This window comes from Callospermophilus lateralis, chromosome 5, assembly GCF_048772815.1.
Source record: "Callospermophilus lateralis isolate mCalLat2 chromosome 5, mCalLat2.hap1, whole genome shotgun sequence".
In the NCBI taxonomy this organism is placed as follows: domain Eukaryota; kingdom Metazoa; phylum Chordata; class Mammalia; order Rodentia; family Sciuridae; genus Callospermophilus; species Callospermophilus lateralis.
Genome location: NC_135309.1, coordinates 114877242 through 114901885, shown reverse-complemented (window position 1 = coordinate 114901885; position 24644 = coordinate 114877242). Strand labels below are relative to the sequence as shown.

The 24644-nt window shown below is 34.3% G+C and overlaps 1 protein-coding gene across 1 annotated transcript in view; it reads right to left on the bottom strand.

Annotated features, from left to right (window-relative positions):
* The window catches only part of Trim23 (tripartite motif containing 23), a 36303-nt gene that overhangs the window by 9180 nt on the left and 2479 nt on the right, over window positions 1-24644 (bottom strand). Inside the window, exons 2-7 of the mRNA XM_076857210.2 lie at window positions 21168-21330; window positions 16896-17017; window positions 13685-13963; window positions 12952-13134; window positions 6534-6749; window positions 3169-3303 (exon numbers count right to left, since the gene is read on the bottom strand). Of these exons, the coding sequence (XP_076713325.1) occupies window positions 3169-3303; window positions 6534-6749; window positions 12952-13134; window positions 13685-13963; window positions 16896-17017; window positions 21168-21330 (1098 nt within the window). The remainder of the gene's footprint in view (window positions 1-3168; window positions 3304-6533; window positions 6750-12951; window positions 13135-13684; window positions 13964-16895; window positions 17018-21167; window positions 21331-24644) is intronic.

Genomic DNA, 24644 nt, shown 5'->3' with positions numbered 1-24644 from the left:
AACCAGAATATTACTGTGATAACTCTAGAGAAGAACTGAGAAGCTACAGCACTCTGGTCAATAAAAAACCAAGAAGGAAGCTAGCTATGTAGCTCAATGGTAGAGAACCTTGCTGGCAAACACAAAGTCCTAGGCTGGATCCCCAGCACTGAAAATATATACATACATTCATAGCATACATAGCATACATACATACATACAGTCAAGAAGGCATTCCAGTGAAAGGGACATTCTGAACCTTGCCCATTCCCTTACTGGAAATAATAAGGTGTAAACAGGAGGGAACTACAAAACACTAGTATGCTAAATTGACCGCATGGGATTTATATCTGAAAGGCAAGGACTACTCAACATCAATCAATGTAATTAGCAGAATGAAAGACAAGAAAAACATGATGATCTTAACTGATGTAGATAAAGTATTAGACAAGATTCAATACCATTTCATAATAAAACAACAAACTAGGAATACAAGAAAACAGAAAATAGGCATGCTCACTCTCTCCTGCTCATGTGTCCTCTTCTCTATATATACATATATGCATGTGTGTATATATGTATACACTCTCTCTCACAGAAAGTCCACAGTTAACATCATACTCAATGATGAAAAGCTGAAAGCTTTTCTTCTAAGTCAAGGAATAAAGCAAGGATGCCCACTCTTCTAACTTCTATTCAACATAGTTTTGGATTGATTATCCTAACCAGAGCAATTAAGCAAGCAAAAGAAAAGGCATCCAAATAAAAAACGAGGACATAAAATTCTCTTCACAGATGACATGATCTAACATGTAGAAAACTCTTAAGATTCCACAAAAATCTATTACAATGAATTCAGCAAGGATGCAAAATCAACATGCAAAAATCAGTTACATTTTTATACACTAACAACAGTATCAGAAAGAATACTTAAGAATAAACTTAGCAAAGGGGGTAAAAGATTTGTACACTACAAAACACAGCTATAGGAAATTAGAGACATCATAAAAGAACATTCTGAGTTCACAGACTGGGAAAATTAATATTGTTAAGGTGTCAATACTACCCAAAGTGATCTACAGACTCAGTGTAATCTCTATCAAAATTACAATGACACAGGCTGGAGTACAGCTAAGTGATAGCCTGTTTAACACATGCAATGGTCTTGGATTCAATCCCTAGTACTGCAAAAAAAAAAAAAAGAAAGAAAAGAAAAGAAAAAGTAAAAATAAAATTCCCAATGATATGTTTTTGCAGGGAAAAAAAATCAATCATCCTAAGGACTCTCAAAGGACACTATAAACAAATTTCAAGAAGAACATGGTTGGAAGACTCATACTCTCTGAATTTAAAATATTTTACAAAATTATAGTAATGAAAACCCTGTGGTACAGACATTAAGGCAAACACAGACAAAAGAATAGCCCAATAAGGTTGTCAAAGATCACTTAGTGGAGAAAATATAATCTCTTCAATAAATGTGCTAGGGGAAACTAGATATCCATATGCACATACAAAAATTAATTCAAATTATAAAACTCCTCAAAGAAACCAAGATTCATGACACTGAATTTGACAATAATCTTCTGGAACATGACACCAAAAGCATAGGACACAAAAGCAAAAGTGAACAAATGGGCTTATATCAAACTTAAAACTGCATAAAAGGACAGAATCAACTGAGTGAAAAAGCAATCTACAGAATGGAAGAAAATATTTGTAAACCGAAGATTTGACAGGGGATTGGTTTCATGTATAGTACTCCTACAATTCAACAACAAAAATCAAATAACTCAATCAAAAATGGGTATATTATTTGAATAGACACATTCAAAACAATATAAAAATGACCAACAAAAATATAAAAACAAGTAAATTACTAATCATCAGAGTAATGCAAATCAAAACCAAAATAAGATAAAACCTCACACCAATCATGATAGCTACTATCCAGAAACAAATGGAGAACAACAGATATTGATGAAAATGTGGAGAAATTCCAACTCTTGTCCACTGAAGGTAAGATTGTAATATTGAAAACAGTCTAATGAACTGGGCATGGTGGCACTCGCCTGTAATTCCAGTGACTCGGGAGGCTGAGGCAGGAGGATCACCTCAGCAATTTGGATACCATCTCAAGGAAAGAAACAAACAAAAAAAGGACTGGGGATGCAACTCAGGGATTAAGTGGTAAAGTACCTCTAGGTTCAACCCCCAGTACTAAAAAAGGAAACAAACAACAACCAAAAATGGGTGGAAAGGACAAGGTTAGAAGCCAGACTTCTCTGAATGACCCTGTTTTGACTCTAAACTATGTAAATTTTCATATAATTATAGTAGAAAATTATTGTTTTAAAAAAACTCTTCCTAAAAATAGAAAACAAAATGGAGCTCATGAACCTTTTCTAATCAAGGCGAGCCCACTATTTAAAAAAAAGACAAATATATCAACAAAATGCCAAATCTGGACCTTGTCTGAATTCTGGATTCTTTCTCAAAAAAACTGTTAACACAAGACAAGGGAAGTAGCCCAGTGTTGCAGCACTTGCCTAGTATGCATAAGGCTGTGGGTTCAATCCCCAGTAGGGAAGAAAAAAGAAAAAAACTTAATAAAAGTTGGAAAATATCTAGGAAATCTGAATACTAAATTATAGTTGATAACAGTGAAAATATTAGAAATTTATTTTTAAACTTCTGGTGAGATTTTGGCTAATTTCTTAAAAAAGAGTTTAGAGATACACATTAAAATATTTAGTATATGTAAGATATAAGGATGAAATAATAAAATATTAGGATTTGCTTCAAAATAACAGATGACTTCATAGAGAGAAGGAATAATAAGTTTATACTTGTTAAACTGAGTGATTGGTACAGGAAGATTCATTATATCTTATTTTTCCTATTTTTCTACTGATAAAAAAATTTTCTTAGAAATGCTTGCTACCCACATTAATACACATTGTATATATGTATTGAATTACCAAAATGTACTTCATGAAGATGTACAAATTTTCAAAAATTAAACACTGTTTAAAAAGAAAACCAATTCTACTTGAAAGCTGGAGAGGAGTTCTTAAAAATCTTTTAACTCATAAATTTCCCAGTTCTCTCTTCAAGCTGATTATCATGAAATGTAAATCAATTGTAATTTTCCAGAAAATATCCCTAAAAACAAAGTATAGTAATTACCTTTGTAAAAGTGACAGGAATGCTGGCATCCAACTGAATATGATCTGCAACCTCTGTAAATTGCTGCTGCTGTTTCTGCAAGGTTTCTAATAACCTTTTAATTTCCTGTTTTGCCAAGACAACTCTACAATCATCCTAGAAAGGGGAAGAGAGTATTTCTCATAAACTTTTTCTTAAAGAAATAGAAACTTACCATCATCAATTTGCAATAGAAATTCATTTAACATATAGTATTCAAAGTTAATTTAAAAGTAAATTTTAAAAAGACAATAATAACGGGGCATTAATAATAACTTAAGGGCATATCAACAGATAAATGAATAAATTGTAGTATACTCACAAACAGAAGACTATATTACAATGACAGTAAAACAACTACATGTGATATGAATTTCACAAATATGGAGTAACAGAAGACATGGCATAGAAAGTTCATACGGTATGATTAACTACCAAAACAAGTAAAAATAAAATATACATTAGAAATCAGAAAAGCTGGTTTAACCTTGTAAGTGAGGATAGAGAATGATCAGAAGGAAGGATGAGGGGACTTCTGAGGTACTAACATTGTTCTATTACTTGATCTGGGTGCTGGTTACACATTAGTGATTAACCTGCAAACTCAGCCAACTGAACATATATGCACACATTTCTGTATGTACACTGAACATCTATAAAAATTTTAAAAATAAGATATACATGTATTGATTTTTAAAAATGAGGGGGGCTAAAGGTCAAACTGTGAAATTGTCCCTTTCACTCCAGATCCCTAGGCCCTCCACTCAAAATAAAGCACTGTCCAATTTCCTATTATTCCAGAATATTCTGTACATATACCAATATAGTCTTCATAATATAAAAATCTCCCCAAAATATGAAAATTCCATTAGAGCAGTGGTATTATCTGTTTAGCTCACCATTGGAATATTATTATTAGTTCACAGCAATTCTGCTATTCTGGTTCCTAAGAACAAAAACATAGAAGTCATGCTTGTTTTCTCCCTCCCTCATACCCCACATAAAATCTGTCAACAAATTCTATTAAATATCCAGAATGTAGGCACTTTACGCTTGATTTAAGCCACTATTCTGTCTCACCTGAAATTCTGTAAGAGCTTCCTAACTTTATACCTTCATCTTCCTTCAATCTATTTTTTTTCCACAATCCCAGCCCTGAACTCCCATATTTATTACAGCATTATTCACATTCACCAAGACATAGAATCAACCATAGTATCTATCACATTTTCTTCATGAATGCATAAAGAAAATGTGATATCTATATACACATGGATACTATTCAGCAATTCAAAGGAAAAAATTCTGTCATTTTCAGCAAGATAGATGAACCTGAAGGACATTATATGAAGGGCAGAAAGCCAAATACCATATTTACTCATGTGGAATATAAAAGTATTGTTCTCATGGAAGTATAGAACAGAATGTTACTTACAAAAAGGCTCAGAGGGTAGTGGGGAAAGGGATGAGAAGTTGGTTAATAGGTACAAAGTTGTAATTAGAAGAAATTAACTTCTGGTATTCCACTACACAGTACGGAGGCAACAATGTACATATTGAATACTACTTTTCCCAAATGCTTAGGATAGGAATTATTTCAGGTTTTGAAGTTTATGGGATTTTGACATATTTACATATATTTTACCAGCTGAACATGCCTAATTCAAAAATCTAAAATCTGAAATCAAAACTTTTTCACTGTGTGTTATCACTCAAAAAGATTCAGATTTCAGAGCATTTGGAATTTTGGATTTGTGGATTAGCGATGCTCATCCTCTACTGTATATTTCAAAATAGCTAGAAGAGAATGTGCTGAGGATCAAACCCAGTGCCTCAAGCATCCACTGAGCTACAGCCCCAACCTATGAACATACTTTTTCACAAAATAAATATAAAAATTCTTTTCAGTACTCAAGTAAACACAATTTAGGACATGATTCCATTCTAAATTTGCTATTTAATCACCCATCATGAACTGAACAAGTATTTATTAAGCTCTACCTATAAATAAAAACTATAGAGATACAAAGATGAAAAAATACACCCAGACAGCATCTAGGATGAATATACATGCACTATCATTCAAGGTCAAATCAGAAGCTACATCTCACACTTATTTGAACACAAAGAACTTAATATGAAGAACTGTGAACTAGATATAGTTATTAACTAGATAAGTGAAAGAGTAGGCAGGATGAAGGTAGCAACTCTAGGAAAAGGGCTAGGGAAATAAAAGGAAGATGATAGAATCATGAAAACTTAAGACACTCAAAGAAGGGAACAGACATCTAAGAAACTCAGCCTCCTCATATAAGAACTGATATTTACAGGAACCCCAATCAATGAGAACCCACAGGAAACTGCTTCCTGCCTTCCAGCTTCACTCTAGGGCCCTGTACTGGCAGCAGCTAACATGGAACCAGCTGGCAACAGATGTAGTTTAGAGTTCTAACACCAGCCTCACAAAGCAAATGGTAAAAAGAGTAGAATTGGAGCTGAAAGAAAATATATGGCATACACATTAACTATTACAATTCAATGTGATAAGAATTAAACATAAACAACTCTAGACTGATCAGGTTACAAGCTGGCTACACTCATGTAAGTGTGATCAGAAATTTAAGAGAAAAAGCTCTACAACAGCAAAAGGTTTAATTTATCATAACTTAAAAACAACATAATTATTGGAAGCACATCAATAAAGACAAGAAAGACTGCAGCCTTTCTGAAATTCTGTAGGTAATAGCTATCATTATATTTCCCACTTATGAAAGCAAATCCAAAACAAAAATGTGCAAGACTGACCTTTTTATTAGAACAGTGAATCTCATTTATTAAAAAGTAAAAATTCTGCAAACTAGGAAACAAATTGCTTATGATATCTCAACCACCACAAAACATATTTGCTGTGACACTGAAGTTAAGAACCACTGAATTAAAGCAGGGAGTATATGCTAGAGAGGCACCCAAAAAAAAAAAAAAAAACCAAGGAAGAGAAAACTTCAAAATATAAATATTTGAGCTGGACCTAGAAGGAGGAGAATTTCACTAGCAGAAAGAAAGATGCAGGCATTCCCAGCAGAAAGAATAGCATATGCTTCACAGAGAAGAGGAAAGAGTTGGCATGACTGAATAAAGACAAGTTACAGAGTTCCTATAGCTCTATGATGGAGAAGGCTCATGATATGGTTGGTGGAGCAATTTGAAGTTGGATCACATTCTAAGTACAATGTTAATGCATGCAGCAAACCCCAAATATCCATTAAATAAATATAATAGACTAGTATGCACCTCTGACAATTACCTAGTTAATCTTATTACTACAGTTCTGACATTAAACCACCTACCTGCTGCAAAGTCTTTTCACAATGGAGACAGGCAGTTGAAACCTGGGACAAGAGAATAGTCATATCTTCTTGTTGCTGCCTGAGCCATATCAATTTTTCACGAACATGAGCATCGACCACACTTAGAGCCATTTCTTCTTGACGACACAGAGTTTCATGCAGATCAGAAAAATAAGCTCGGACACATGATCGGGCATTCTCTGCGGTACCTGGTACCTGGGGGGAGGGGGGAGAAATGAGTTTTAAACTAATGTAACCTTCACAAATATATTAAAATTTTAAATACCATTTATGTCCCATAAATTCCAAAATTTAAGTTCCCACATTAGACTTTTTTCCTCTCAAAATAAGACTTTGAATATCCAACTTTTTATAAATGACATCTCAAGCAAAATAGAATACCTAATCTCTAGTCTCCTCCAACCCCAAACCTAGTTACCTCCATCTAAGAAAATGGTAATTCCATCCTCCAGGTTGTTAAGCCGAAAAAAAGAAAAATAGGAGTCATCCTTAACATCCCTCTTTCATGTCCCTCAATAAATTCTGCTGTCTTCAAAATCCATCCAGAATTTTTACCCAAATATAGGTCTTTATTAATTCAGGAGTAACAGGTTATAACTTCAATATCTATAACTTTACATTTACCCTTTCATTTAACTGGGATTAGTATTAGTACCGGATAGCATTATATACTATCTGTCCTGAAGGTGATGGATTATCTCAAGTTAATCCACATTTTTTGTAGAGGCAGTACCTCTGTAAAACACTAACAGGCAACAGTTATAAAGTTTATATGGAAAATACAAATGAAAGTAACAGGGCAAAAATATATTCAGTTTGTGTAATAGCTATGAACCAAGAAAAATGATTTTAATCATCTTGAACCTTTACTTACTTATATATTATAGCGCCTGTTTGAGACCATAGAAATCTTTACAAAAAAAAATCAATCTTGGGGCTGAGATTGTGGCTCAGGGGTAGAATGCTCGCCTAGCATGCTTGAGGCACTGAGTTCGATCCTTAGCACCACATAAATGCAAAATAAGATATTGTGTCTACTTAAAAAAGTAAAAAAATAAATATTTTTTTAAAAATCAATATTTTGAACACAACTTTAAATGAGCTAAAGTTTAGCCTACTTCAGAGCCATTTTAACATGGAATAAGGTGGGAAGCAGAGACTTATCTCAGGTAAAATGGGGCTTTTCACAAACAACACAATGCAACATTACATCTGAAACATGAATCAAAGAAAGGCTAAAAGAAGTCAGGCGAGGTGGCACATGCCTGTAATCCCAACAGCTCAGGACGGCTGAGAAAGGAGGATTGCGAGGTTCAAAGTCAGCCTCAGCAAAAGTGAAGTGCTAAGCAACTCAGTGAGACCCTGTCTCTAAATAAAATACAAAATAGGGCTGTGGATGTGGGTCAGTGGTCAAGTGCCCCTAAATTCAATCCCAGGTACCAAAACAGTAAATGGCTAAGAGAGCTTTTAACTTTCTTTTTGTGTAAAAAGTAGCAGAATACTTCCATGTTTTACAATGTCACCTTTAAACAAATCAAGCTCTCCTTATTACCTTCCAAAAATAAATTTAAATTCCTATTTCACTGTGAAGCGCAACTTATTGACAACAGGTTACTTTATCCAGCCATAAAACATCAAATGACATGAATAAATACCAATCAAATTTGTTATTTTTATACAAATCCAAGACTATTGCTACAGATCATTTTAGTTTGGAGAACACCAACTTGGTAAAGTGCTCTCCCAAGCTTTATGTTTAACTAAGTTTAACTTTTGAAATACAATTTAGAATACAAAGCATACAATAACAATAATCACAGGTCTGCATGAGTTAACAAAAACCAAGGACAGCCTTAAATCTCTTATACATTTAGGAAACAGTGTTAATGATCAAAAACTGACTTAAGTCAAAGCAAAGAGATATAAGATAGGTCTTCAAATGACAATGGGGCCCTTCTATATCAGACACAATGTATAAAAGAGAACACTTACTGGTTATCTTGCCAATAAACTTACATAAACTTTCATTTTATAAACTTTTACATAACATTTAGGCAAGGCTTAGACTGGTATAATTCTCAGATGCATACATATACCTAGTGTTATGGATTGAATGTTAGGTGTCCTTCCAAAAGCTCATGTATGAGTCAATGCAAGAAGGTTCAGAGGAGATCCAGGTCATGAGAGTCTTAACCTAATCAGCAAATTATTCCCCTGATAGGGATTAACTGAGTAGTAACTGAAGTGGTAGGATGTGGTTGGAGGAAGTGGGGTTTGGGGCATGGCTTTGAGTACATATTTGTATCTGACCAGTGGACCCTTTCTTTTTGCTTCCTGTTGATGTGCGCTGCTTCACTCTGCCACACTCTTCCAACATGACATTCTGCCTCACCTCAAGCCCCAAGGAATGTAGCTGGCCTTCTATGGACTAAGACCTCAGGATCCAGGAGCCCTCAAATAAATTTTTCCTCTACAATTGTTCTGATCAGGTCCTTTAGTTACAGCTGTGAAAAAGCTGACTAAAACACCTAGTCAGATATATTTAGGGTGTCAACTATATTGTTATACTCTAAATAACAGTTGTTTTTTTAACCAGATACAAAGTAATCATTTAAGACTTTAAAACAGGTACAAGCCCTAATTCATTTAAGACTATTTCCCCAAGTAATGAAACCTAACAAATACAAGAAAATTATCCTGATGGATAAGAGCAGATCAATGTTTCAAAATTTGCTTCATATCAGTACATAAAAGTTCAAATAACTTTAACTGTGCTAATTAATAGTCAATTTAATCACAAACACAAACTAGTTGAGACTGACTTTCCACCAACCTTCTGTAACATTACTTAAACATTTACAACTTCTTCACATCCTTAGTTTTGCCCTCTTTCATCTTGGATTTTAGTACAAGAATATTACTTTACAGGACAATATATTTTCTCATCCAGAAACATTTCTTTTATCTTCTAATTTTCCATACTGAAATATTTCCATACCTACAACTTTCTTTTATCTTTTCTAGTTTTGGACCCTTTCTTAAATTCATATCTGATATAGAGCTTATGAATGTTATCTGTGTATCTGATTTACACAACAAATTTCACCTCAGGAGAGGGCTGGACAATGCAGCATCTACAAAAACTATGCCTTAATCTTTTTCCTCCAGGTTGCATTCAAGGGGTTTGGAACACAGGATATTTTTGAGCCTGTCAAGTTCCCCACTGTAAATTGTACCCAGAGGCTCCTTTTGGGCATTTTTCTTATACTAGTCATATTAATGAGCAATGGAGGAGGCCCTTTCCATCATTTTCTTTAGGCTTCCTTGAAGATCCCTTTGTAGTGGCTGCCTACAAAACTCAGGTTGGCCTCAGTTTCTGTCTTTTTCTTTTTTTTGTGTATAGTTATTTATTTTGCTAGTCTCCTAGGCATTTAGTGTGATGGGATACTGTTATAGCAAGAATTGCTCTACCTCCGTCATGAATATACCCTGGCCAAATGAGTGTCCTGTAAGATCTTAAAAGGAGAGACTATTCCTGCCCCCAAGTCATAAACTGATAATGCTAAAACCTATAGCCACATTCTTTGTGACCAGCAGCCCACCTTCCATGGGCAAAAGGGGCCGAAAGGAAGGGCAGAAGGCAGGTTTTCTTTGGCCATTATTCTACATCCCAGGCAACTTTTCTAAATTTTTTCCCCCCAGTTTAGGGATAGTGTCCTTGACCACAGTGAGATAATTTATGGCTGCCTGGGGCCAGGCTGAGAAACAGTATGGGGTATGCCAGCACTGGGTTTAAAAGATTTAAATATTTTTAACCCTGTCTTCTGGTGTTCTACTATCCTTGCACACAAGAGGCAGTGCCTTTGGGCACATTTAACTTAGTTCCTGATGGTCATACCCCTTATCATGCAACTGCATAAATGCCTGTACATACAGAATCTCTTTCATGTACTTTACCTCTAACAGACCAAATTCAACGTCAAGATTGTATAGTAATCCAGAAAAAACACTCAAAGGCTTATGCCTATAAGCCAAGATCTCTTTGCACAAGAGACTACCAGTAAAATCAATGCAGCATGGCCCATGTCTTAAAAGGGCCAGTAATAGACCAAAAAAAAAAAAAAAAAAAAAAAAAAAAGACAAGAGGATAAAAGTCCAGACTGTTACGTAAGTTTTCTCTTTTATCCCTTCCTCCATTTTTCAGATCTTTAAGATAAACCTTTCCACCCTTACCCTATATTCTCACCCTGTTTCCTCTGTCCTGGTTCCTGCCTTCAAAAATGCTCTAACCCTCATTTTAAAGCATAAAAAAAGTCCTCATGATGACACTTTTCTCTTCTCTGACCATGGATCATTGTACCCAGACCAAGGAAGGCCAATCTCTTCCAACACAGAGAGCTTCTTTAACTTGCCTAGACTCCTACCAGTCCAAGAAGCATCTGCTGCCTCATTCTCACAGGCCCTTTTTCTAACTGTATACTATAGTCTACACTACAAACTTGTGCTAGATTTCATACAATCTGAAGGTTTTCTTATTCTGTTCCTTTGGAGCTCAAAGCACCCTCTTCTACTACTTAGTATATACAAATTTATTTAGAAATTTTAAATTTCTTATTTTTGAGCTATGAGAGGGGAATGGCAAGAAAACAGATTAGAGAGATAAAGAACAAGTCATGTGAAGTCATGTGAAGGATGAGACGAAACCCTATTCCCATGCCTCCACTGACTGAACATAAATATTTAACAATACAGTTTTACACACTTTCTATTAATATTCATACCATAGTACATTCAAATCAAACTTCTAAATAGATGTATTACAATTTGCTAAGAATTTAAAGGCTAAATGGCAAAATTCAGGGGAGGGAAAAAAAGAGTATGTAAGTTTATCTTACATAATTAGCTGAAAAATAAATTTGAAATACAGTAAATACAATTTAATAACAATCTCATATACCCTGAAGGAGGAAATATTGGATTTGGAGGGGTAATCACTATGTCCAAGTAATCACCTCTTTGGAACTTCTATGTGGAATCTTTCTGTAAGATATGATGCTGCCAATCTCCCCCTTTCCTAGATGCCAGGTCTTTTAAGTTTCATAAAAACAACTAAGAAACTGAAGCTCTTCTTCCTAGCTCTGAGTAGACTTGTTTTACTAGTCAGTCCTTTCAAGGTTGCATCCATCAAAGCGTATCTGCAGCCATATGGTTGTGCTGGAGAACTCCATTCTGCAGTGGTGGCTATCACTGCTCGTCAAGACCAGGGGCAGCAGGCATGTTTTCTTATGATCAAATGGCTTCTCAAGCACTTTCCTAATTTTTTTTTTTTTTTTAATAATTTGACTCCGCTGCCATTTTCCTCCTTCCACCAGCAAGATGCTCACCCTGACCTCTGACCCCTGCACAAAGTCCTACATCCAGAATTTGATCATGACTCCACTTCAACAGCCAGGCCTAAGCATTATCACCTCCCATCTGATTATTATGGTAACATTCAAATTGGTCTAATTGCCTGACCCTCCAAGTTACTTATCCAATCAACACTATAATCACTAAGACTATCTACTCTACATCTTTAAAATATAAAATCCATCTCCTTTTCCATTCTTAATATCATATTATTATAGGCCATAAACATCCCTGAACTCAATTTCAACAATGTCCTACCAGGTCTTCCTGCTTCCAATCTTCTTGTTCTTCTCACAATTCATTTTCTACATTTAAGAGCAATCTTTTTTGTTTTTGTTTTGTACTCAGAATTGAACCCATGGGCACTTAACCACTGAGCCACATCCCCAGCCCGTTTTTGTATTTTATTAGAGACAGAATCTCGCTAAGTTGTTTAAGGCCTTGCTAAGTTGCTGAAGCTGGCTTTGAACTCAAGATCCTCCTGCCAATAGTTTATCACAGTTCTTAAGCTAAGTTTCAAACTTCAGATGGTTTAGGAGACTTCACATGACTTATTCTTTATCTCTCTAATCTGTTAGAACTTAAAATTTCTAAATATGTCTAATCCTCACTTCATGCATCTCATCAAACTCTTCCCTCTCTAGGACAACTCACTCCCCACCCTGCTCTTCTCCCTTATTGAATTCTTCCAAATTTCAGCTTAGACATCACTTCTTTGAGGAAGCCATCCCTGACCTATATGAATTGTTACCCCTCTTATAAGCTGCCAACGCACCCTATACTTCCTCAACCACCCATACAAAATAGTTGCCATACTACAAACTGTCTCTCTCCCATGATGAATTTCAAGTTTCATGAAGATAAAGACTTTTTTAAAACTGTACTTCCAATGACTAGTGTGATATTGGCACATTTTAATTCTGGAATACTTCTTAGAAGGTTATAAAATGAGAATGAAAAAGAGTAAGAAGAAGAAAAAAATCCATACATGTTCTGTGTGAGCCATTCCAATTCCATCTTCCACTATTTGTTCACCACCTTCAATGTGCTGAACAATTCCAACTAATTTTCTGGAATAATCTGAAATTTCTTCAGTGAAGGTCCGTATGCAGTGAGCCATATCTAAAATTGATGCTCGGATCTGGTTAGCTTCTGGTTCCAATACTGAATGCTATAATGCAACATAATTACAGAAGAGAATTCAAAGTTTTGACTAATTACATAAAAAAACTAATTAACTCCCTCTTTTAAAAAAATAAAAACACATCAGCCATAGGTGCTTTTAAACACAGGACAAAGTATAGCATAAGGTAAAAAACAAAATTTTTTTCACTTTCATTTTTCATTCCTTCATAAAATAAATATACTACAAATAAATAATTCAAAATTTGTAAGTCCATTTATTGCTAGACAAGGCTACCTCTAAAATTATATCATAAACAACAGTTCATTAAAAAACATAAATAATACCTTAAATCCAATATTATGAAAACACAAAGAAGTTTTGTTTCCTGATACTAAGATATTTCTCAGTAAAGAAAGAATAATGAGGTGTCTCTGAAATATTTATGGCATTCAGAATTAAATCTTTCATTTTTTTTCACGTTACCCAGTCCAACTCATCCATCACATAACTTTTCTTTAGTTCTCCTTTTTAGCATAAAGAACCAAATAATTTAAAAAAAAAAAAAAAACCCAGATCATAAAAAACAAGGTCATACCTTATGACCTTGGTGTTTTCCATATTCTTTGCAGACACAACACATAAGGGGGCTAGTTTGACAACCTTCTTCCAAGCAAACAAACTCAATGGCATGCACCTGGTGTTGAGAGCACATGGTTTTCTCATGAGGTTTATCAGCCAGAGGCACTCGCCTGTGCTTTGCTAATGTCTTCGTAGAATGAGTAACTTGAGAGCACTCTGAGCACAAGTGAGTTGCACACACAGTGCAATATACAGATGCAACATGAGCTTCATCTTCATCACAACGAATGATGCTCTGATAAACAAAAAAATTAATGCCTTAAAACTGAACCCAACTCATTATAATATGACAAATTTTGAAATATAAAACCCTAACTTTTATTTTTAACTCACCAGTCTTTATACACGGTATACCTTAAGATGATTATACGACCTCCTGCAACCAAAGTGTTATTTACTATGATTAACTAAACTGTGATTAAACTCATATTGGTTTGGTCTATTAAGCCCAGTTCAGGTGCTCAGTCCAAATCCACAGCCTCCCACAAATCTTATTTACAATGAAAATATGCTGGTAATTGATTACAAAGGTTATTTGTTATTCTTCTGAGAAAGTATTCATTTCTGTGGGTGAGAAGCTACTTCCAAGACTAATTACCAAAAACTTGTCATGGATACACTCTTTTCCCCCAAGGCTGGTGTCAGAGGTAGAATGCAGGATCTCATGCATACTAGGTAAATGCTCTACAATGAAGCTATACCCTTAACCCTCTCATGGGTCCAATGAGCTCTTCCATTAAATTTATACACAAGAAACTGAAACATAAAAAATTACAAGTCTTCTTTAAATACATAAAAAGTCTGACACTAAATATGACCCCACTGCTTTCAATTTTATTTGTCATGATCATGTATAAGAAGGCTGGCAACACAATGCTATTTAGGTAACCTGGGAGTGTGAAGCAGAATAAGCTATTTTTTTTTTTTTTTTTTTTGGCAGCAGGGGGATACTGAGGACTGAAGTCAGGGGCACTTGGCCACTGAGCCACATTCCCCAGACCTATTTTGTATTTTATTTAGAGACAGGATCTCACCGAGTTGCTTATTAGCACCTTGCCATTGCTGAGGCTGGCTGTGAACTCCCAATTCTCTTATCTCAGCTTCCTGAGCCGATGGGATTACAGGCATGCGCCACCACGCCTGACACTAGCTGTGAACTTTTGAAAACACAGACACTCAGACTCAACCTGAGAAACCTATTTCAATAGGTTGTAAGTGAGGCCTGGAATTTGTGTATTTTTTCCTAAATATACACAAATACCTTATAATAGCTTATATTATATTGATTAAAGTCTATTATACAATAGACTTAGCTCCACAAGCATATCTATTACACAATCATGGATAGAAACCACCAACTTAAGTTAAAAAATAATAAAATCTACATAATATATAAACTTCTAAATATTTCTAATTTCCATGAATTACTAAAAAGCATTTCAAGTGGATGAAAAATAACATGTCATAATAAAAAATGCCTTGGAATCTTTTGAAGAATAGTAGTAATAGGCCACACATAATTGGAAGGAGAGAGATTGAGTGAATTTTTCCAGAAATTAAAATTAGAAAATTAATTTTGGTGTCATTCCTTACAACATTGGTGTCATTCCTTACAACATTAAATAACAAACCCAAAGTTGAATAGTTTTGTTTCCAATTATAAGAAATTTGTATATGCACCATAAAATACTCATGAATTCTGTTTTCTAGACCTGACAAATAATTTCCAAGGTCAACATTAGATAATATTCTAATGTCCTTTGAAATAAAAATAAGAGATACAGCATGTGAAAGATCAGCAAAGACTTTAGAAAACAGTGTTTCAGTTTGAAATTCATTTCACTGATTCACTTTAATATAAAGAAATCATCTCTGGGGCTAGGGATATAGCTCAGTTAGTAGAGTGCTTGCCTCACATGCACAAAGACCTGGGTTTGATCTCCAGCACCACCAAAAAAGAAAAAGAAATCATACAATAAAAGTGAAGTGGAAATCAATCTGATTTTTTTTCATGATACAAAATATGTGCTTTTAAAGTTCATCACTGCCAGATGTGATGCTGCACACCTGTAATTTCAGCAGCTTGGAAGGCTGAGGCACAAGGATCACAAGTCAAAGCCAGCCTCAGCATCACAGTCAGGCTCTAAGCAACTCAGCAAGACTCTGTCTCAAAATAAAAATGGCTGGGGATGTGACTCAGTGGTTAAGTGCCCCTGGGTTCAATTGCCAGTACAAAAAAAGAAAAAGATAAAGAAAATTCATCGCTGAAATCGTTTACAATTATCTACTACAAATATTCTAATATCTAGAACAGTCTGAGAAAGTCACATCCAGGGTTAAATAAGCTATGCAGACAACTCTTGAAGTGCTAAAAATGTATTTTAATATGGTTAATAGACTTTTACCCAATAATTACCAGACATTTGCCTGTCTGGATTAAGAAAGTATATCTACATGTAATTTATTTTTTTTATTAACTTTTTAGTTGTAGTTGGACACAATATCTTTATTTATTTATTTTTTTTTTTAAAGAGAGAGTGGAGAGAGAGAGAGTGAGAGAATTTTTTAATATTTATTCTTTAGCTCTTCGGCAGGCACAACATCCCTGTTTGTATGTGGTGCTGAGGATCGAACTCGGGCCACACGCATGCCAGGCGAGCGCGCCACCACTCGAGCCACATCCCCAGCCCCCAATATCTTTATTTTTACGTGGTACTGAAGATCGAACCCAGGGCTTCCCACATGCTAGGCAAGCACTCTACCACTAAGCCATAATCCCAGCCTCTATCTACATGTAATTTTAAAAAGACAACAGAAGCTACTGCTATTTTTAAGATATTTTGCCTTATAATAAATGAATGGCCTCTTTCATGTAGTTTCTCTTTCTTTTGTTCTACTTTACTGTTGATTGATTTTTGCATCCTTTGCTCTAATGTAGTTTACACATCTTTCTTACTCTTCTATAGTAATCTTACTTTAATATTTTCAAGGAACTCAAGCTTCAGTTTTACTTTTATTCTGTTGGAAATAGTGTTGCCTTCAGAACTGTAAAGTTGTGTTTCTAGAAAGTTGCTAAAATAAATGAGGTAATATTATGCTATTAATGGTAAATATTTTAAATTAAAGTTTCATTTTTTAACAAATATTTCACCAAGTTCAATCAATACCTCTCCAGATACTCCAATGGCTTCTTCTGCAGCTCCATATTGACCAATATGTCCATTTTGCAGTCGTTCTAAAAGCTCCAATAAGGCAAAATTTTTTTTCAACCCCCAGACACCTGAATCTCCTAGAATAAACATAAAAAGCAAAACTAAATGTTAACAAAATGGAGTATTAATCATTTTACCCCATACTTCAATATTAATTTCTAAGTCATATGGTTTAGTCATTAATAGTACCTATATTCTGGGGCTGAGGCTGTTAGCTCAGTGGCAGAGCCCTTGCCTAGCATGTGTGAGGCACTGGGTTTAATCCTTAACACCACATAAAAATAAACAAAGGCATTCTGTCCATCTACAACTACAAGAATTTTTTTAAATAGTATCTAAATTCTAAAAATTTTAAAATTTCCTATTTTCTTTTTATGCCAGAACAACTGCTTTGTTAGCATTTTCTTTAGAAAACAGAAGAATCTTTCAACATTCCAAGTAGAAAAATTTTAAAATTCTGTTTCTATCATTTATTTCCACAGATACTATTTTTTTCTTAAATATTTATTTTTTAGTTGTAATTGGACACAATATCTTTATTTGTTTATTTATTTATTTATTTGTATGTGGTGCTGAGGATCGAACTCAGGGCCTCATGCGTGCTAGGTAAGTACTCTATCTCTGAGCTACAACCCCAGCCCCTCACAGAAACTATTTTATCACTCACTGACTTTTACTACATATAGCAAAATAAGTGCTTTCAAACATTTTTTACAGCAATCTAAAATAAGAAATATGGGCTGGGGATGTAGCTCAAGCGGTAGCGCACTCGCCTGGCATGCGTGCGGCCTGGGTTCAATCCTTAGCACCACATACAAACAAAGATGTTGTGTCCACCAAAAACTAAAAAATAAATATTAAAAACTAACTCTCTCTCTCTCTCTCTCTCTCTCTCTCTCCCTCTCTCTTTAAAAAAAAATAAAAAATACATTCTAGAGCCAGGTGTGAAGGTGTACACCTGTAATAACAGCAACTCAGGAGGTTGAAGCAGGAGGAGTTCAAGGTCAGCCTCAGCAAATTAGTAAGTCCTAAGCAACTCAGTGAGACCCCATCCCCAAAATTAAAAAATACAAAGGGCTGGGATGTAGCTTGGTGGTAAAACACCCCTGGATTCAATCTCCAGTACCAAAAAAAGAAAAGAAAAGAAATACAGTTTATATCACAACACAAAGTTTCTGACTAATATTTACAGCAATGTGCAACACACTGCTATTTTTTATTCTATTTCTTTTTTTTAAAATGCTGTAGGAACTGGGGTGTAGATCAGAGGTAAAGCACATACTTAGCATGAGCAAGATTCTGATTCTGGGATCAATTCCTAGCGGGAGGTGAGGGAGTTATTCACAACAAATTTATTTCATGACCACAAACAAGCTATGAGTAATGTTTGTAAATAACTGTGTGAAAGATACACCCAATTTTAAAAAAAAATTCAACTCTAAGTACAATGGAAATAGAATAGCTAAAGGTTAAGATTTTTCTCTCACTCCTTCTTTTAGTCACAGCAGTCAATGACTAACCTCTTCTCACAAAAAGAAACAGAGCCTCACTCTAAAGCAAGACAATAATCCTTTTCAGATAAGACTCTAGGCTGGGGCTGGGGTTGTGGCTCAGTAGTAGAGTGCTGGCGCTTACCTAGCATGTGTGAGGCACTGGGTTCGATTCTCAACACCACATACAAATAAATAAAATAAAGGTCCATTGAAAACTAAAAAGAAAACTCCAGGCATATCTGAATAAGAACTAACACTTCTTTTCCCCCATAGCAGCCACATAAGGCCGATAAACAAGCATATGTAAACACACATTCTTCCTGAGCCTATAAATAAGACAGATCCTTCAGCAGTTAAAAGGAACATCTGTCCATGGTGAACTTTTATACAAAAAATACCATTGACATTGCTGCTACCTAACACATGTTCACTAAATGAATAAATATGTAAAAGGATAATGAAACCACGGCCTGCAGTCTCTCCTCTCTCTTGGCTCTTCTTTCCCTTAAAAAAAAAAGAATAGGAAACAATAGGAAAGAAAAGAAAAGAAAAGGAAAGGAAGGAAAAGGAAGGAAGGAAGGAAGGAAGGAAGGAAGGAAGGAAAATACACTTCTTGATGTGGTTCTCAAAAAAAAAAAAAAAAAGTAGTAGTAGTATACAAATGACCGTTTAAAAATATCATCTTCGGTAAAGTAGAAGAGGACCAGGAGGGGAGGAAAACAGTGGTACTGAGGAATGAAAATGACCAAATTATATTACATTATGTGCATACAGACATGTCCTCTTTTTTTTTGTGGTACTGGAGGGTTGAGCCCAGGGGCACTTTACCACGGAACTATACCCTCAGCCCTAATTATTTTTTATCTGGAGAAGGGTCTTAAAGTTACCCAGGCTGGACCTGAATTTGCCATCCTCCTACTTCACCATCCTAAGTAATTTGGATTACAGGTGTATGCCACCACACCAGGATGCATGTATGAATGTGTCACAATGAATTCACACTATTATGTATAATTATAATATACCAATAAAAATTATAAAATGAAACGAAACAAAAATATTCTGATACTAATCCAAATATTCAGTTATTATATAATGAACACATATAATATATACATAAGCTACCAACATATATGCCTAATATATCACTTAATAATTCTGTAACTTCAAAACAACTTTATAATCATGATGGGTTAAAACAACAAAAATTTATTTTTTTACCCATGCAACATCTTAGGGGTTAGGGAAGCTAAGAAAAGCTAGCTTGTTCGTCATTGTCCATGGTCTCTATCCATGCCACTGTCTCCAATCACCTGGCCCACCTCACTGTAGCAGGGAAAAAAACTTACGTTGTATCATCATTAACCTCCTCTTCATGACTTCTACCTGGAAGTTAACAATTTGCTTCCACTTACATTTCATTTGTTAAATAACTGTACAGCCATACTTAAATATAAGAAGGCAGGGAAGTGTAAATTTACCATGTGGACAGAAGAGGAGAATCAGAAATATTTCTGATAAGTACTAGTAACTGATATTATCCTTGGACTAGAGAATTCTGATTATGACCTTTAACATTAATGGTAGTATTCTTCTAGAAAAAGGAATAACAAATCATCTTTCTTTTTCATTTTTATACTTTTCAAATTATCTACAATGTGTATATACATTATTTCTATATCACAATTTTTAAAGGTTTTTAAAAGAATGACATCCAACCACATCAAGAATCACCAACACATATGCCACAGAATTGAAACACAGTAAAAAACTAACATACGATAATTACGAACTCTATCTCTATATAGGACTACATTATAGTAAACAGTGCTACTTCCCTAAAAAAAAAAAAAAAAAAAAAAAAATGTCAGTCTTAAATTATTTTTGGAGAAAATTCTGTTATCAAAAAGAGTAAACTATAAAACTTATATTACATTTTTTAAAAAAATTTTTAAATGTCAATAAATGTTGTTATATCCAAATCCAGCATCCCAAAGCAATAACTTACTTGGAAATATATAAAGCAAAATTTTAAAAGTGAGAAAGAAATGAAAAAAAATATATAAGACCTTTAAATTCATTTTAACCAAAAATAAGCAACTAGTTATCACAAGTTACAAACACCTCTCTCTCTGGTACTAATAAAAACACGCTGAGACTCAAGTGATATATCTGTATTTTCATTACTGGTTCATTTACTTGTAAAGAAAACACTGTTTTATTGGATTAACAGATTCAGGCACATAATTTAATCTGTGACAAATACAAAGTTCTCATTTCTTTGAATAAATGTAGTACATATTTCTCAGGTGTCTTAAAGTTCTTCAAATATAAGTATTGAATATAAACATTTCAGAAGACAAAAAAATTACAATTAAGAGTAAGCTTGTTTATATTTAAAAGACTACTTACTAGAAACTCAGATTTTTTTAACCCCTTTGCAAATTTATAATTTGAAAACATCAAGTATAATAAAGAAATTGTTGTATATGAGACTTGTGTTACATGATTTTTTTCTTTTTCTTTTTTTTTTTTTTTTTGGTACTGGGAAATCCAGGGGCACTTTACCGCTAATCTACATCCCCAATCTTTTTTATTTTTTATTTCTATTTTGAGACAGAGTCTAAGTTGCCCAGGCTGTCCTCAAAATTGTAATTCTCTTGCCTTAGTCTCCTAAAATATAAGCATTCAACTAATAATTTTCAATCTTAAATCATATGAATAACTTTCATACCTAGGTCTGTTACTTGTCGGTCAAATGGGCAACGTATTGCTCTTCCATGAAGAGGCAGGCGAGTAAGACAGTCATGACAGACTGTGTGGCCACAAAGAAGAAGGCGAGGAACTTTGTCTCCTTGCAAAGAAAAGACATCTTCACAAACTCCACACTCCAGAACCTAATGTTTGGAATGAAAACATATACACTTTAAGCAGTATTAAAAACACATATATTTTAGGGTTTTTTAAAAAGCTGACCTAATATACTGAATTCACCTTCTTACTTTGCTTTTCCATGAATAAAATTGTACAGTTGGTAAAATATTGAATCATTTATTTGACTGACTTTGCCAAATTACTATTATATAGAAAAATCTCCCTGAAAATACTAAAGGTTAGGGACCATAATAATGTAAATTACATCATCTTTATTTTTTGAAAACTGAATCTGTATAACAGCAATGTATAACATTACTAAAGTTGGGTTCTCAAGCAATTTTTCTGCAACTACCTTACTCCAATAAACCATCATTAAGTTCAATAAATATAATCTAAAATATATGGCAGGATAACAATTACCTTTCTAAATTATAAAGAACTTACAAGAAAAGACTACAAGTAATTTTCAAGTATATTTTAGTGCCCATTTACATCAGACAACGTAAAGGCAAAAAAGCAATCAACTGACACTTTAGAAAATATTTTATCTATATACTTCTAATTACAGGTAAATGACTTGCAAAAAAACATACAATCAAAAGACAGGCTATCAGAATTGGTATGTTTTTCAAACTATGGAACCCACCTAGGTGCCCTTCAACAGATGAATGGTAAATAAAATGTGGTAATACACACACGATGGAATATTACTCATCCTTAAAGAAGAATAAAATTATGGCATTTGCAGGTAAATGGATGGACATAGAGAATATTAAGCTAAGTGAAATAAGCAAATCCCAAAAACCCAAAGGCCTAATGTTTTCTCTGATATGCGCACGCTAATTCACAATGGAGTTGGGGTCACTAAGGAAAAATAGAGGTACTCTGGATTAGGAAGATAGGAGTGCACAGAGAGTAGGAGGTTTGGGGGTAGTTCTGAATAAACATTTCTCAAAAGAAGAAATGCAAATGGTCAAAATATAAATGCAAATCCATCTTGCACCAGTCAGACAGATATTTTCAAAACAAACAACAACAACAAAGACAAATGCTGTTGAGGATGTGGAGAAAAAGAAAATCTTAATACAACATCGGTGGGGATGTCAATTAGTATAGCCACTATGGAAAACAGTATAGGAGTTTCTCAAAACACTCAAAATAGATCTACATATGATTCAGCTATACAACTCTTGCATATATTACCACAGGAAATAAGTCAGTATACAAATGAGATACCTATGTTTACTGCAGCACTATTCACATTAGTAAAGATGTAGAATCAGCCTAAGTGCCCATCAACAGGTGAGCAAATAAAAAATATATGGGATATAAACACATGGAATTTTATTCAGCCATAAAGAAGGATAAAATTCAGTCATTTGCAGGGAAATGATTGGAACTAGAAGTTTTCATGTTAAGCAAAATCCGCCAGAGAGAGAAAGATAATTATTGCATATTTTCTCTCATATCTAAAAACTCAGGGGGAAAAAAAAGATGACCTGAAAATAAGAGAGAGAATTTATTAGGGAAGGGAAAGAGGACCAGAATGAGGAAATAGAGAGGACAGGGCAAAAGAGGACAGGGAGTGTTAAAAAAAAAAAAAATCACAGTATGTGCATGTAAGGAAATGTCACAGATAAACCCATTAATTTGTATAATTAATGAGATTAAGTCATTATAACAAAATTTGTTTAAAAACAATTAGAAGCAAAGTATATATATACCATTACCAAACTGGAAAATAAATGCTAGTGTACTTTTATGCTATAAAACTTGAGCAGAGTAGTAAGAAGGGATTTAGGAGGTTTTCTTGTATATACACTGAAAATGATTTCATATGAATAAAGCAAAGTGAAAAATGATAAATAGAATATATTCATTTTGTGTAAAGGTGGGGAAAAAAGGGTGCAAATATTTTATGTATTACTACATAAGTATACTATCTCTGGAAGGATACATAGGAAACCAATAATATAGGAATATCGGTTTTCTATGAAAAAGGGAAGCAGTCAGGGAAAAAACACCCATAAATTACACATGTATACGCACAGGGATAATTTGACTTTCCTCTATCCTATTTTTATCCCTTTTGTATCTTTGTTTTGACTGATTGCACTGGCTAAAATTTTAAGTATTATATGGAATAAGAGTAGATACCTTGTCTCATTCCTGATTTTAAAGAAAATGCTTTTAGATTTTTTCCCATTCACTATGAAGTTGACTACGGATTTGTTGTACATAACCTTTATTATGTTGAGGTTTGATTGTTTCATACCTAGTTTCTTCAAGATTTTTGTCAGGAAGGGATGTTGAATTTTGTCAGAGGATATCTCTGCATCTATTAAGATAATTGGGTAGTTTTTATCCTTGATTCTCTTTATGTGTTGTATTGTTTATTGATTTGTTTATGTTGAACCATCTTTGTGTTTCACTTTATCAAATTTAACTAAACACAGAAAGATTAGCAATACAATTATATATTATAAAAATAAATTCGAGACTGGGGTTGTGGCTTAGCAGTAGAACACTCACCTAGCACATTCAAGGCCATGGGTTTGATCCTCAGCACCACATAAAAAAATAAACAGCAGCACAATTCACAATAGCTAGACTGTGGAACTAACCCAGATGCCCTTCAATAGATGAATGGATAAAAAAAATGTGGCATTTATACACAATGGAGTATTACTCAGAACTAAAAAATGACAAAATCATGGCATCTGCAGGGAAATGGATGGCATTAGAGCAGATTATGCTAAGTGAAGCTAGCCAATCCCTAAAAAACAAACGCCAAATGTCTTCTTTGATACAAGGAGAGCAACTAAGAATAGAGCAGGGAGGAAGAGCATGAGAAGAAGATTAACATTAAACAGGGATGAGAGGTAGGAGGGAAAGGGAGAGAGAAGGGAAATTGCATGGAAATGGAAGGAGACCCTCATTGTTATACAAAATTACATATAAGAGGAAGTGAGAGGAAAGGGGAAAAAACAACAAGGGAGAGAAATGAATTACAGTAGATGGGGTAGAGAGAGAAGATGGGAGGGGAGGGGAGGAGGGATAGTAGAGGATAGGAAAGGCAGCAGAATACAACAGACACTAGTATGGCAGTATGTAAAAATGTGGATGTGTAACCGATGTGATTCTGCAATCTGTATACGGGGTAAAAATGGGAGTTCATAACCCACTTGAATCAAATGTATGAAATATTATATGTCAAGAGCTTTGTACTGTTTTGAACAACTAATAATAAAAAAATTAAAATTAAAAAAAATAAAATGTCTGGCACCTACCAGAAAAAAATAAAAATTAAAGTTGTCCAACTACAACTAAAAAA